Raw genomic sequence first — 16,435 nt, 5'->3', positions numbered from 1 at the left:
GCGTGCTCACTAGACAGGGACATTAATCATGCTCTTGGCCTCTTAACAACCTGCACCCCCTTCCCATCCCTAAGCACACACATATACTTTTGTTCAGTACTAAAAGCAAATACCTGTAAGTTTAAAATTATGACCTTGGAATCATTAAACTCTGATTTATGTACATGTTTAACTCCATTTCTTTTCACTGTCCCCTCTCTCCCACCCTCTTAGCAACTACTATGACCTTGTTGAAGGACTGGATATACTACTTCCTTGCAGTAGTTTGGAACAATATATTGGAACTTTCATAAGGCAATCTGATACCTGTCAACCTACTTGTCACACATTTTCTATTTTCTAACTTCAACAATTCAGATGCTTTAAAGCTCCTTGAAGCTCAGCCTTCAAAATGTGAGTATGTTGATTTGCAGAAAGATTCATGCCTTGGCAGACTTAAACATAGACTCCCTTAAAAATATCATCATGGGACTGATTATTAAATTAATTACAAATTTATCATGTCTTAGGGTAGATCCTGCAATTAACATCTGTGCCATATTATTTCTATTTTTTATATTTGGAAGGGGATTTAATTATCTTGATCTATGCCAACATATTCATTTCCAAATACAGACTCTACATTGGATATCCTTACAAAATATTTTCATAACTTAGTAAATTAATATTGAATAAGTTAATATAAGATAAATCAATTAAAACAATGGGATACCAAATTTACCCAGCAGACTGGTAAAGATTTCTTTTAATGCACACTATTAGCAAGAGTGAGATTAAAAAACATGCTAGTGCTCTTCCATAAAGGTTTTAAAATGTACCACCATTCAGGAAGGTCTTCTCAATATGGGGTTTAAAATATTAATACTTTGACCCAAACTTTATGCCTAGAAATATATCCCAGAAGAACTAGAAAGAGAAACAAATATCAAGTTTAAAAATGTCCCACAAAAAGATTACCTATAATAACAAAACAATGCAGGCAAACTTATAATAGGTGAATAGTTGCATTAATTATAGTACAGTTATATTACAGATTATTAGGTTTTATGATCCTTTTTATATATTACTGAATTTGGTTTACTAATATTTCATTGAGGATTTTTACATCTATATCCATCAGAGATATTGGCCTGTAATTATCTTTTTTTGTAATGTCTTTGTCTGGTTTTGCCATGATGGTAATGGTGGCCTCATAGAATGAATTTGGAAGTGTTCCCTCCAATTGATTATTATTTTTTAAAACAATATGAAAAACTATATTATTATCTTAAATAAATGAGAACAATACATACACAGTATGATCAACATTTGATTAAAGATAGGAAAGAAGGGATAAAAGATGGAGAGGAATTAAGGTTTGTAAGCACATAGCAACCATGATCAAAATATTAATTTAAAAAAAGTTTCCATCTACAAATGTAGTATTACCAATAATGATGTTTCAAGCAAAGAGTAGAACTATTTTACTTTCTGGTATAATATTTTATTTATATTATGCTACATAGCAGGATTCTCTTTGCAAGATATAACCAAAAGAACTGTGGCTACTAAGAAAATATAAGAAAACTGAATTAATTCTGACTAAATTCTTAACCAACATTCCCTACTTTCTTTCCAGTTTTCTGACTTGTGTTTTAGTTCAGAATTTATATTTGTCTCACTAAGAATCAAACACAGAAATTCTAATGATCCTCTGTTAGAAAATACCCAAATATACTTTTGCTCAAAATACTGCGCAAAATATGTTGGCATGAATATACACACCACTTGGGGCTCATAACACACACAGTTTTACAAATTTCTCACAGCAGTACAGGGTCATAATCTTTAAAATGGAATAGACGGCAGAGAGTTAGCTCTTGAAATTTGCTCAGTTTGTTCAAGGTTCTATCATGTATTCCTTTGTTTAGAAAATGTTCTTAAATTAACTCTTGCTTTAAAACACACCTCCCAGATACTGTCTCCTTAACTGAAGACTCTTCATTTTGACAACTTTTTACTTCTCTTTATGCCTCTTTAAGCTTGAAAGTTTGGAACATATTTTCAACTATACCATGGAAATAATTTGCTGTAGTGAGTATCTCATAGCCTCAAGGTCACACTCATTGAATAGCAACACGTTTTAGAACCCAGGTTAGGCGAACACCTAGCTGATACTGCCAAAGATCCTATAATAACTGGTTCAATCTAAAGTTTTCTTAACAACTCGTATTATTAGATTACAGACTGAAGGCATTTGAGCAGGTTTATTCAAGAATACTTATCTGTCCTACACCAGGACTTTCTATAGTTTGGCATACTAAGGTTTAGGGTCTAGACTTTAGTCATTTTCATTTCCAAGGCCTTTAGATCTTAAATCAACACAGGCAGATGTGTCCACTCAGGGTCTATGACTTCCTTTCTAGATCAAATTCTAGCTACCCTGAGCTCTAGAATCTCAGAATTCTCTGCTCAGATGGCCCCAGATCTGCTTCCGGTGATTGGGCAGCCCTCTTCTTCAGGTCCATTACCTTCAGGGAAGACTGTGCTTCCAGTGCACGACCATAGGCCCAGGGAGTAAGTGAGGAACAGATGTTTATGGTGGCTACGGATTGTGCTTAAAAGTGTAGACCAAGGATCAAGGGTCAGGGGCTGGGGACCAATTCTTCCTCAGTCATCACATTTTGCCACAGGATTCTCAGGGTCTAAGAACATTAAATTCAAACCTTCCTTCCTCATAACTTTAAACATGTATTTGTCAGATCACAAGGAAAGAGCATTTTTATTTAAGAGTTTTTTTAGTTTGAGTTATAACATTTAAATATTTAGTGTTTAGCCATATGGTATAATGACCTCTATTTATACTACTGCCTCATAGTGTTAGGGGAAAACCAGGATATGGCTTCGCCTTTAAGCAAATTAAAGACATCAAGTCAATTGAAACAGACTAAATTTCAGAGTCAACTAAAAATTTGAAAATAAAGAAAATGGGGAGGGGGGAAAAAAGAGTGGAAGTAGAAGATTATATAGAAAAGGCAAAGGATGAAAAAAGAAAGAAAGGATATGAAAAGAAAGACCACATGTGTAGGAAAAGGTAGAAGAAGCCAGACTAAAAAGGAGAGAGAAGTTGAGAAAAGAGGTGAGAGAATGAATAGAACATATAGAATAGGAGTTTAGAAGAGAGGGAGGAGCTGTAGATAGAAACAACCGGGTGGGTATAGGGAGAATTAAGTCTGTACTTGCTCTTCTTAACTCCTTCAGTCAAGTACCATATCCCGCTAAGTTTCTATCTCCTTGTACTACAGAGGAATGGATTAAACCACCTAGGTTCAATGAACAGTGTTGCTCTAAAAGTCAGTGAATCTACGAGTGCTTCTTATCCATCAGTCCATCAGAGAGAGTCGGGCCAGGCACATCTCTGGACCCACCACACTTAGGGACCATCATCTCACCAAAGAGGCCTTTGATTTCACTGTGACCACTTTGATTATCCAAAGTCACCCCTGAACTGGTGGGAGTCTGCAAACCAGTGACCATCAATGGAGCAACCACTCCTAACCTGGGCCGTATGGCTGCTACATGAAGATGTGCCCTGAATTTAACCTCAATGTTCTGCCATGATCCATGTCCTAATCTGATTTTATTGTTTCAAAGACTAGATCTCAGCAATATTAACACGAATTTTTTTAAAATTCAACTTTCATATATATATATACATAAACATATATGTGTGTGTGTGTACATATATTTATTTATTTATTTATTTATTTATTTATTTATTTATCATCTGAGTCATATATTAGAAGTTATCTCTAAACATGGAGTATGTGTAAAATTTCTAATGTTCTGATAAGAATTACCAGTAAATAAAAATAAAGTGACAAGATACTAATTTAAAGAAAAACTGAAAATGACCATGTGCATAAAGCTACAGTTTATTTTTCCTACTTTTGCCCAGTTATTAGTACCACAGAAATACTACACTATTTAGATTTAAAATGTTCTTCACTGATATGAGAAAATTGGGTCAGAATAATTTAAATGCTAAAGCTATTAACAAAAGACTGTAGCAATGAGAATACTGATAAATACTTTGTTCTCTTTCAGAATTCTTTCCATTCATTTACAATCACAGGGACAAAAGCATCATGAAAGGAGACTGAAGACAACTGAAAGCTCTCTTGAGACTAACATAAAAGCCAGCACTATCATGAGGAAGCAATAGCAAACTGTATAAGCTAAGTGGCATTGGCTTCAATGCATGTTTTTATATTTTAACATTTATGAGACTTCAAGGCCACTGTTGTAACCTTCCTTGTAGTTTCTATAGAAACATTTGCTTATTTAAAAAACAAAACTGTAACCTTCTGTGTGAAACACTCCAAGCTGTGAAACAGATAGAGAAGACCCACAATTCCAGATGCAAATAAAATAATATGAAGAAGTTGTGGAGAGAATGGAGAAGGAAATTCATTCATGGCCACAGTCATCATCCACAGCTATGTGAGCTCCAGATAGGCCATTTCCTTCTGAAGTTTATAGTTAGAGCATATGGGTACCAATACTGCTCTTAACATTTTAATTATTCATTGAAAAAGCTCATCTAATTAGTCTCCAAAATAGTTTTAGATGTCAAAATATTCTACTTAAAGAAATGTGCATTATCATTGAAATTAGGAGAGACAAAATTGTCCATTCCCTCATCTTCCAAAATTACTTTGGAAATAAAATTAGGAAACAGGGGATGGAATAAATACAACATATTAAAGCTACTGGTCTTCACATTAAATGGACAGTTAAAATATCATATTACAAAGGAAAAAACAGATGAGCAAAACAATTTTCAATTTTTATTTTTAAAATTTAGGAGACTAAATACTCAGGTTTAGAGTAGTTCGGTGTTAGCAGATTTTTTTCTCTAATGCTTTTTAATCCATTTACCTATATTTGTTTGAAATGTAAACTTTGGATAGCTTAGAATCTAATTTTAGTCTCTGTTTTGTAAAGAATATATAAACTACTATAAGTGAACATTAACATCAGTTTTGTCATTACATATAAATTATGGCTCTTTTTAAATTCAGTTAAGAAATATTACCCACTTCCAGTTGTTACCTAATTTTGAGAGTCATCAAAGCTGAAATGTGGGCTTCCCTGGTGGCGCAGTGGTTGAGAGTCTGCCTGCCGATGCAGGGGATGCGGGTTCGTGCCCCGGTCTGGGAAGATCCCACATGCCACGGAGCAGCTGGGCCCGTGAGCCATGGCTGCTGAGCCTGTGCATCCGGAGCCTGTGCTCCACAACGGGAGAGGCCACAACAGTGAGATGCCCGCGCACCACAAAAAAAAAAAAAAAAAAAAAAAAGCTGAAATGTTTAGAACCTTTGCAAAGGAAACTATGAAAAATAGGAATTAAGTAACATAGCATTCCACTGCATTCTAAATGCAGTGGGAGATGGAAAGCATTTTAGAACTAATTCATTTTATCTTGAAAACCTTGAGAAATAGTGTAAGAGTAGGGAAAAGAGCCCAGAAATCTGTTGCTAGAGTGCCAAGTTTGAAACCTAATTCCATCACTTGATAGATGTGTGATGTTGGCCAAGTTACTTGACCACTTTGTGCCTCAGCTTCATCTTTAATGAAAGTAGTAAACTAGTACCTTCCTTATAAGTTAGTTATAAGTACAAGGATTAAATTAAATGAATAAGTACAAGGATTAAATTAAATGAATAAGTTTAAAGGATTTAGAACAAAACAATGTGTACCACAAATGTTACATGAGTATTTGTTAAACATGATTTTCCTTGATACTACTCTGCCTCTATCTATTGACGTCATTTCACTCTACGTAAGAGCCCTCTTAGCCAATATGATTCGTCCCACTGATTGGAAGGTTAATATCTAGAAGCTGATTCAAATAAGTAACCAGTAAAACAAAACAAAACACTACACATGTAAAATAATACATGTTAATTGAAAACTTGTGCATGCATGTTTATTGGCCAATATTTTTATGTAAAGCCAAGGCCTTTTCTCTGAATACTGATCTGTTGAATAAAGTTCTATGATTTCTTACTTGTCATATATTATCTACATTTCATGCTGCCTTTTATTTAAAGTGGAATTATTAAAGACATTTTTGAAGTATGCTGAGTGCAGAATGTGTTTAGATGACTACAATTTTCCCCAACTTTGAGAGTTGCCTGGACCATTTCACATCAATTCTTTATTAGCAACTCACCTTTTAAAGTGTTACCACTACAGGTTTCTAAGAAGTCATTTTTTTCATACTCATGATTCATAATTTTATGTAACAATTAAATTACCTAGTTACTAATGACAAACACAAAGAGCATACATAGGTCTGAGAATAGAGCTGACTCCAGGCAAACGCACCATTGAAACAGAGAGAACAGAGTGTGCAAAAATTCAGCAAGGATCTCATTACAATGAGCTTCAAGCCTTAAGCATTAATCATTATGTTTTGTTTTGTTTTGTTTTGTTTTGTTTTGTTTTGCGGTACGCGGGCCTCTCACTGCTGTGGCCCCTCCCGTTGCAGAGCACAGGCTCCGGATGCGCAGGCTCAGCGGCCATGGTTCACGGGCCCAGCCGCTCCGCGGCATGTGGGATACTCCCGGACCAGGGCACGAACCCACGTCCCCTGCATCGGCAGGCAGACTCTCAACCACTGCGCCACCAGGGAAGCCCCAATCATTATGTTTTAAGGGAGTGAAAATTGTCAATGAATCCCACAAATCGGTTAAGTGGAAGTCATTTAAGACAAAGTCTACTGTACTGACTTATTTGATTGTTTATAGTCTGAGTCCCAGTCTAGACTGTGGTCACTGTGAGGAAAAGAGGGCACTTTTGGATTCATCTTTGTATTTCTAACAGAGTGCTGGATTACAACCAATGCTTAATAACTAACTGCTGGCTAAATTAATGAATGTGTTAGAATGAGCCAATATCTGAATAAATCACATCTGGAATTGCCTTATATTCTTAACTTAAATGTTGCCAAATTTACAACTTAGTCTATCATTAAACCTATTGTAAGTAGTATTATTGAAATTATCAAAAACTTCATTATAAAACAAGTCCCCTCATAACAGGCATGATCACAAGATCATCCCTGAAAAGAGCATTGGAGTTAAAATACAGTGCGTATGCTATATATCTTGATCCAATCATTGTAGGCATTCAGAATAAATATTCTTATTTAGAAGTCCAAGCAAGGACAATTGCTAGGGGAATCTGTCTTCCTCCCAGCCATTTCAAAATATCAGGCAATTTGAAATATGATCTTTTGAATTATCCAATTGAGTCTTAAGAGTTTCTCCATTCTTTGTCTTTTCAATATTTGTCTCATATTTCAATTTCTTCTGTTTACTCCTCAGGCTCTTGGAAGCATACTGTAACTTTAGCAGCACTCCCTCTGTGACAGGCATTTCATATACTGTACAATCAAAGCTTTTCAAGTCTGCTCTATAACGGTTGATTTGTTGATTGGGGTTTAACCTTCCCTTCTAAAAGAAGGATTCCAAGGAACAGAATCCTTTGTAGGGTCACAGTTTATGATAGTGTTATATTCCCTACTTCATGCTGTTTGCCAGGTGAATGGGATGGTAATACTCAAAGATGACCAGAAAAGGTAAACATAGGTTATATAGAAGCACAGTTCAAAATCCTTGTAACAGGGACTTCCTGGTGGTGCAGTGGTTAAGAATCCGCCTGCCAATGCAGGGGACACGGGTTCGAGCCCTGGTCCGGGAAGATCCCACATGCCGCAGAGCAACTAAGCCCATGTGCCACAACTACTGAGCCTACACTCTAGAGCCCGCGAGCCGCAACTACTGAAGCCCGTGCACCTGGATCCTGTGCGCCACAACAAGAGAAGCCACTGCAGTGAGAAGCCCATGCATCGCAGTGAAGGGTGGCCCCCACTCGCCGCAACTAGAGAAAGCCCAAACATGGCAACGAAGACCCAACGCAGCCAACAATAAACAAATAAAATAAATTTTTAAAAAAAATTCTTGCAATGGCAAAGTTAAACAGCTAGTCAGATATTATAAAGGATAAAGCACAGTCATCCCTTAGTATATGTGGACACCCCCATGGATACCAAAATTCATGGATGTTCAAGTCCCTTATATAAAATGAAGTAGTAGAGTTTGGCCCTCCATACCTGCAGGTTCTGCATGTGGATACGGAGGGGCCTACTGTAGAACAGTTTAACCAAGGCCATTTCCCCAAATCAGTATTTCTTCAAATGTGGTCCAGAGACCTGCAAGTGTCCCTGAGACCATATTTATTTTCATAATAATAGTAACATTACATGGCTTTTTCACTCTCATTTTCTACATTCATAAGTGTATAGGGTACAGAAAGTCCATTAATAGGGTTTCAGATTCCATACTGGAGCTAACCTTTAGGAAACTAATACTTGCCATTTCAGTATAGTATCAAAGAAAAATGTCTGTCATTATATGAAAAGACTATTAGACCATATTTCATTCATATATTTCCACCAAAATAACACGTTACAACAGATTAAATGCAGAAACAGATATGAGAACCCAGCTACCAAGTATTAAGTCACATTAAAGAGACTGGCAAAATGTAAAATAGTACACTCTTCTCATTTATGTTTTCTTGTCTTGGGAAATGTAATTACATTTTATAAAAATAAGTTATTTATATTGATTTATAACAAGTATATTACTGATATTTTTAAAGAATTAATAAATACTATATATATTTCTTCAGTTTTAACTTCTAATATGGTAAATATTTGCACATATTACTCACATAAACAAAAAGCTCTGTTCTTTGGAGTGCGCTGTACTCGAAGAGTGAAAATGGGTTTTTAGAACAAAATGTTTGAAAACCTTTACTCTAAATGAAGCCGGTCTGATCTGAAAATAACCATACCATATATTTTGTTCTGACATTTTCCTTTTCCTAAAATAACTTACAAAGAAAAGGAATGAGCTAGAGAGAACACTGAAGACCCCCTCTCCATCCTGTTTCCAGCTGGCACATTTTGAAGTAGAAGAGGTAAAATCTCATTTCTAGGTGACATTAATTAGTTGTATAGCTATCAGTATAAAACAAATTCTATCATATACTACAAAACATCAGTACAGCTTATGCATAGTTACACAAACTATTTGGTCTCAAGTCAAGAGATTTTAATTGACTTTGAACTCTTATTACCTGTTAACATAACAATGACAGTGACTAATTTCCCAACAGAAAATGTAATGACAGAATGATCTCTAATTTAAGTAAGATAAGTTTTTCTTTAACTTAGAATAAAACAAAGAATCAACATGTAAACTATGAGTTACTTTGCTGCAAAATGTGGTTATGTGTATTGTATCTGCACAAATTATCATTTTTATCCCATAAAATTACCTTAAAGTTCACACACATACACACTCTCATGCTACTATCAGTTTAAGAATCAGAATTGATATCAAACTCATCTAACTTAAAAAGAATTAATAAGAGTTTCAAAATACCTAGGCTACATGGTTTTCGTTTTCTGGGTTACCAAAGAACATTAAAACAATTATGCAAAAACCCCTGCTATATAAAAGCTATCATACCCTTTTATCTCATTATCATTTAAATGTTAAATGCTCCATTATAGAGGTAAATTGGGTTTAAAAAGGAATTTTTAAAGCAGAAGAACAAAAAATATAAGGTTAAACAGAGTGAAGAATCAGAGCTTCAAACTGTAATATAAAGCTTACTAGGGCAAGGATTGATCTTTTGGCATACTAAGAAAGCCAGACCCTCTGACATGCCCTATATAGAGTAAATATACTGATCTGGAACAAAAATTGTATGAAACAGCTGTTAAGTGACAGAAGAAATGTGCATTGGACCACCAGCTTGTCATAAATATTGCACTCTTAATCAGAAAGCATCTGTCTTTTCATTTCCTTTTCAGCAATCTCTGCATTGTATTTAATCTGCGCAGAATGCTTCTCCTAACAGGTGCAACAATGTTTACAAATTGAAAACCTTATTTAAATGAAGTTTACAACTAAAGACGTTTCAATTAACAAGGCGATATCTTATGAGAAGGAATAATTATAACATTTGGCAAACTCATAGATTGCTTTGCATTTGTGAAATTTAATTATTGGAAAATTAGAGTATAGATGCCAAAAAAGCTAAAGATGAAAGGTGCCTCAAGGAATCTATGCAATATACAGGCATCCAGAGAAACTACAGGGAGAAATTGCTGGTGGGAATGTGGATAGTATGAAATACTGGGAATGGATATTATAAAATGTCATATTTCATCAAAAAATAATTTTAGAACTAATAATGTCCAATATGTCCATAAAAAGTGGTGTCTATGGCACTAGTCTACTTTCCTAAAGGTAGTTTTTCTCTTACTATCATTATTTACTTGTTGAAATTGAGTATAAAAGATTTATAATCAATCTTGCTGGATTAAAAAAACTGTCAGAAATTCTAAGGCTTGCATTATAATCATCTAAATAAATTTTAAATGGATAGTTTCTTCAAAAATATTAGTATAAATTAGCACACTTAGAATGCATATACAATTTTTAAAGTGAAAGGACTACAAAATTATCGACTTTAACTTTTTTACTCAAAATTAGTGCAAAGATAATGAACTCACTTCCTACAGGGGCCAAACATGTAATAGAGGTGATACAAGTCTGATGAAACATGTGGCCCTTTAGGTTGTTCAATCATTCATTTCCCAATATTTGATAGAAAGAGATATTGAAGAAATATTCTTCTTAATATTGTAATCATAATGCACAATTTAGCCAGTTTTTTCCATGGAAAAAAGGAATCCATTTCTTTCAAAAATTCAAGTTTTCACTAAAGAGCAGAACAAACAAAAGGTATTTGTGGACTGGATCTGGCCCTTGGGCTTCCAATTTACAACCTTTAGTGTAATAGTTGAGAACATGGGCTTACTGTTAAAGAGATCTAAGGTCAACTTCTATCTTGGCCATTTATTAGCTTTATGACCTTGGATCAGCTACTTGATTTTAAGCTCCATTTCATCCTCAGGAAAAAAAAAAGTGTTAATAATAAAAGGTGACTCATAGGGATATCACAAATATTGAATGAGATGAGGTAGTATAAAATATTTGCTAATATAAAAATTTTAGCAAAGCGAGCACTCAATAAGTGGTAGATATTACATACTATACATATAGTATATTATGCAATACATAAATATAATATATATTTTAAATTTAATTGCATGGGAAAAGCTCTAACTTCCTTACCGGCTTTTACTAATTGACATAGGATAAATATCCTTTATATTATGGGTAAAGCCTTTCAATGTTTATAATTCCTCTTAATAACTATATACAGATATCTATTATAGGTTAACACAGAAAGCAAAAGTCATTATCTGTTCTTTGGAGAATTTACCATACAAAATTATCTTATCTCAAGCATTCATGTTTTGTAAGGGACAAATCCATTAAAAAAATTTTCCACACTAAATCACTATAAACAAGGTCATTAGTTATAAAGCATAGAAGATTCTCTTTTAATTGCTTTTTTGGAGACAAATACAGTAGCAAATGAAAATTATTTTGATGATGGGATTTAGACATTCTGTGTATAATTTGAAAAACTGATTAGCTTCTTCAGATGAAGCCAGTTCTAGTGAATAAACTTTAGCCTGAGGAGTTTCACATTATAATAGTACTTTCTGAGAAAATCACTGGGACCTGTTTCCAAATCTTCTCCCATTAACACCTCAGGTCTTCCAGCTGATCCTCATCAAATCCCACCCCATCAGCCTTAGAAGTTTGTTTTTCTTAACGATTAACAAGCTTCTCCCTCCCACTAATGTCTTCTTATTGAAAAAGTTTAGAAATTCTCCCTAATATGTAAATCAGATAATAATAATTGTGATGATAGCTATAGTTACTGGGGGCCTTATTATATGTTTAATGTTAGCCAAGCTCTTTACATGTATAATCTCATTTAATCCTTACCATGGCTCTCTAGATTCCATAAGTATACCAAGTTCCCCTCATCTATAAAACAATTCTGAAAGAAGTTAAATCATTTGTCTAGTACTTGAGTTCAGAGTCAAGTCTAGTCCCATACCTAAGGCTATACTATATTGCCTCTCTAAATTCTTGGCTTAAACTCAACCAAAATGAATTAAACATGTATTGGATAAAAGCTTTCATTCAATGTGTTAACATGACAGGAGCTGGATGGGCTGGGATGGGGGGGGGATGATAAAAAGATGTTAGAAGATATCAAGCAGGAAAATTAAAAGTGAGTTAATTTCTTAATACCTCAGTTTCATTATATGTAGTGGTCTTGGTAAGAGAAAAGATACCTCTATACATGTACCCCATTTTCAAACAGTAATAGCATATGAAAATTCAATTTTAAAAAAATAGATAAATCACAGTGATTACTTTTGCATTACCCAAGAATTCATCTCATTACAATAGGAGTCACCCAGAGTTTCTCCATCTGTGAATTTAAGTTGTTAGTGATCATTTGTTTCTACTGAGGGAGTAAGGGGTGAGGGTAGAGGGCTGCAGAGAAACCTAAAGGTCACTTTTGCTAAAAGCTATCAGACATTAAGATATTGCATATCTGACGTTGATAAAAATATAATTTAAACACAACTTTCCAAGAATGTCTATAATTTGAAAAACGAAGGCTTTAGTCTATTTTCCAGACACTATTTTGTTAATGAAATAGTTACATCAAGAAGCTCACCCCAGAGGCTTTCAAATAGCTCCCAATAATGCATGCACAATTTGTAAAAGAAGGAAAAGTCTTTCAGCAGGTTTGGATCTACAGAGAAACAGTTTCCTGTGACATAACTCTGAGAAAGATTAAAAGGTTTAATGTCCAACATTAAGAAGAATGAACATGCTTAAGGTGAATCAGGCCTCTGTGATATTCTTTGTGAAAAAACTGTGTATCCTCACACACACACAAAGTAGCATCTTTTTAGTCAAGCAAACTATTGACAAACTTTGGGAAGCTAATCCACAAGACTCTCATTAACATACAGTACATGAAATGCACTTTCCCTTGGGCAAGGAGAGGAGAATCTATTGCACATGTCATCTGTTTCTGTGAATTCTGAAGATTACAATTATGTTTTGATGTTAATCCAACAACTGCACATTTCTTGCTGTGAAGCACACTGAAAATGTGAGTGACAGTATAAATCTTTTTAAATTGAATTCAACACTATTTAAAAGAGTTGATGTTTTCAAATATTCTTACAAAGCCTCTGAACAACAAGAATAACTTTCTAAATGAAGCAGCTTCTTATAGTTACCTATTGGGTAAGAAAGACAAAAAGCCAGGATAAAATAAAATTCTGCATGTCTGCTATATATATTGTGTGTGTTTTGCATTTTTGGAAACACTCACCTCTATTGCTTTGATGTCCTCATAAGTAAACCTCACGGTGGGAACTCCAAGATGGTTGATGAAGTAATCGGCATCATCTTGCATCTGTACAGAACTGATATTTGTTTCTGGGCACTGACCTCTTCTGGAACAGTTGAAATTATTTTTCTGAAAAACATAATTTAACTTGTTAGCACACACTATGCTTCTTAGGTTATCCCTAAATCAATGCTACTCAAAACGTGGTCCACAGTTCAGCAGCATCAATGGCACCCAGGAACTTATTCGAAACATGAAATGTAAATGCTTAGTCTCCACCCATGTCCTCCCAAATGGGAACCTTTGGGGATGGAGTCCAGAAATCTGTGTAAAAACATTCCTCTACTGTGCTCATACTCACTGAAGAGTGACTAGCACTGGACTAAATCAAGCTTTGCTTGTTATTGTTGCTTAAAACGCATTTTTATCATAGATTTATTATGATCTGTAATGACTCGTTAAAAGAGAATGGTGAGTCCCTAAAAAGGTTTAGTTTTGTCTTTTTTAAAGTTTTCCCACAAATTTAAAGGACAGCTTGGTAAGATATAATTCTATTCTAAAAATGATTTTTGGACAACCACAGAAAAAAATTTCTCAATTCCCTTGTCAAAGCATATCCCCACATATGTTAAGAGTATATGCTAAACACCATGGGTCAAGAAGAACCACAAAGCTAAGTGCAACCTCTAGGGAAATAAACGGTGATAGACTATTATTTCTTAAACTAAGAGTTGTCTAGCATGTAAAACAAATGGCAGTAGCTTTACAAAAATAAACCAAAGCATGATTAAACAATTATAACCAGTAAAATAACTGTTCCTATAACTATTATTGATTTAAAATGTCTTCATTAGTAAAATTTCAAAAAATCTAGAATCTTTCTGTGATGCTGTTGTCTCAAGTATGAAATGTGCAAGAATGCCAGTCTCCTCGGCAGGAATCATGAGGGAAATGAGACAATAGTGCAAGAACATCACATCCAAAATTGGGCAAAACATATGTATTCAATGTATGTTTGCCATTGAATCAAGACATTGACTCTTCAACCCCTTCCCATGCTTCTTTGGCATGATATAATTTCAAAAACACTTTTAAATATAATCCATCAAAAGATTTGGAAATATGAATTTTAATATTCAGAAAGTGAGTTTTCCTAACTTTTTTCAACTACAGTGCTAGATCTTTCAAACATATAATAATGTTTCATTACCTGTCCATTTTTTTGAGGTCTTAACAGAAAGATATCTGCAACAAATTTAAAATCAATTAAAAGGGAAAGCCTGTGTAAGTGTTTATAAACTAGGCATGGTTTCAGCTTCATGTTATTTGCAAATATCTTGGGTAATTAAGCACTTTGGAAATAGAAAGTAAAAAGAGTGTTCTAGCACACAGTCTAACCAGAAACCTAATGCTTTTTATGGTGACCCCCAGAAATTTTCTTCTTTTGAAAGCCTAATTTTCTGAAAAGACAGCTAATCCTCTTTCACTCCCTCATATACTCCTGGGGCAAAGACTCCTGGAGGTTGTACATCAACTGGGATAGTTTGGGGAGGGTCTTGATTATTCCCAAAGAAGAGCTACCCTTAAGCATTAGATCTCAAAAAGCAAAGAGACTACATTGTGTAAGAAGTCCCAAGTATTTTTGAGAGATCCAGTTGAAATCAGTTTTGAAAACTGGTAACTTTGAAGGTATTTGTTGAGCCAGAATAAACTTTTTTCTAATTGAATTTGATTGCACTGAGCAGGCAAGACATTCACCAGTGTCCCCTCACTAGTGTCTCATGCTCAGCCTGCCTCACTCATTCAAATGTACTAAATGGTGGCTGGAGGCATTTGAATTTGTGAAACCTAGGCTGTTGCATTCTTGTATGTTATTAATGAGGCTTTGGTGGAATCTAGTCTTTTCTCAGATGCTTATAAAATAAATTTTCAATTTTTGGCTAAGTGGTCTACTTCCCCTTTACTGCAGCAACATCTATGTCTTTTTGAGATAGCATATGTACCCTACTCATCATCAATGAAAATATTGATTTGGTTTTAATTTAATTTCATATACACAATTCTTACATCCACTCTAAATATCAGCCATGTTCCTTGGATAGAAAATTTTTCTCAACAGAGGAATGCCATGGATCAAAAATTGACAACTCTAAATTCCATGAGTTGTCTGAAAAAAAAATTAATTAAATTTTAAAAAATAATTGTGGGGCTTCCCTGGTGGCGCAGTGGTTGAGAGTCCGCCTGCCGATGCAGGGGACACAGGTTCGTGCCCCGATCCGGGAAGATCCCACATGCCGCGGAGCGTCTGGGCCCATGAGCCAAGGCCTGTGCGTCCAGAGCCTGTGCTCCGCAACGGGAGAGGCCACAACAGTGAGGGGCCCGCGTAAAGCAAAAATAAATAGATAAATAAATAAAAAATCATTGTGGTTTTAAATTTTGATATCACTTTTTTCTTTTTTTCTGTGGTACGTGGGCCTCTCACTGTTGTGGTCTCTCCCGTTGTGGAGCACAGGCTACGGATGCGCAGGCTCAGCGGCCATGGCTCACGGGCCTAGCTGCTCCGTGGCATGTGGGATCTCCCCAGACTGGGGCATGAACACGTGTCCCCTGCATCGGTAGGCAGACTCTCAACCACTGCGCCACCAGGGAAGCCCTTGATATCACTTTTACTCAGTCATCAGTTTTATATAATAGCTTCCCTCTGACAAAAAGTATTAATTTCCAATATGTGCAAATAATTAAAATGGCAGAAATGACCCACTCCAATCAATACTTACCTTCTTTGTTTGATCTAACAGTTACACAAAGCAAAATTCTTGTTTTGCCTCAGTCTTTTACGGGCCCCAGGCGTTCTTTCCAGAGGCAGTACAGATTCTCTAGTCTCTCTGTTCTTTCCATGACTAATCCCATTGCATAGGTTTAATATTTTCATTGCATTCCATTTTCCAGGCAAATCAAAAGGGTAACATCCAGCCTTCAGAATCACATTTCTTAAAATACTTCTGCATCC

General features: G+C 35.1%; 1 protein-coding gene across 9 annotated transcripts in view; it reads right to left on the bottom strand.

The window, feature by feature from the left end:
• Nucleotides 1–16,435, bottom strand: part of NAALADL2 (N-acetylated alpha-linked acidic dipeptidase like 2) — a 1,531,400-nt gene that overhangs the window by 258,930 nt on the left and 1,256,035 nt on the right. For all 9 annotated transcript variants that reach the window (XM_060100049.1, XM_060100047.1, XM_060100046.1 and 6 more), the window contains one exon: nucleotides 13,408–13,554. In XM_060100049.1, the coding sequence (XP_059956032.1) occupies nucleotides 13,408–13,554 (147 nt within the window). The remainder of the gene's footprint in view (nucleotides 1–13,407; nucleotides 13,555–16,435) is intronic.

Source organism: Mesoplodon densirostris, chromosome 5, assembly GCF_025265405.1.
Source record: "Mesoplodon densirostris isolate mMesDen1 chromosome 5, mMesDen1 primary haplotype, whole genome shotgun sequence".
Lineage (NCBI taxonomy): Eukaryota > Metazoa > Chordata > Mammalia > Artiodactyla > Ziphiidae > Mesoplodon > Mesoplodon densirostris.
Note: the sequence above shows the minus strand (reverse complement) of the source record. Positions and strands in the feature narration are given on the sequence as shown.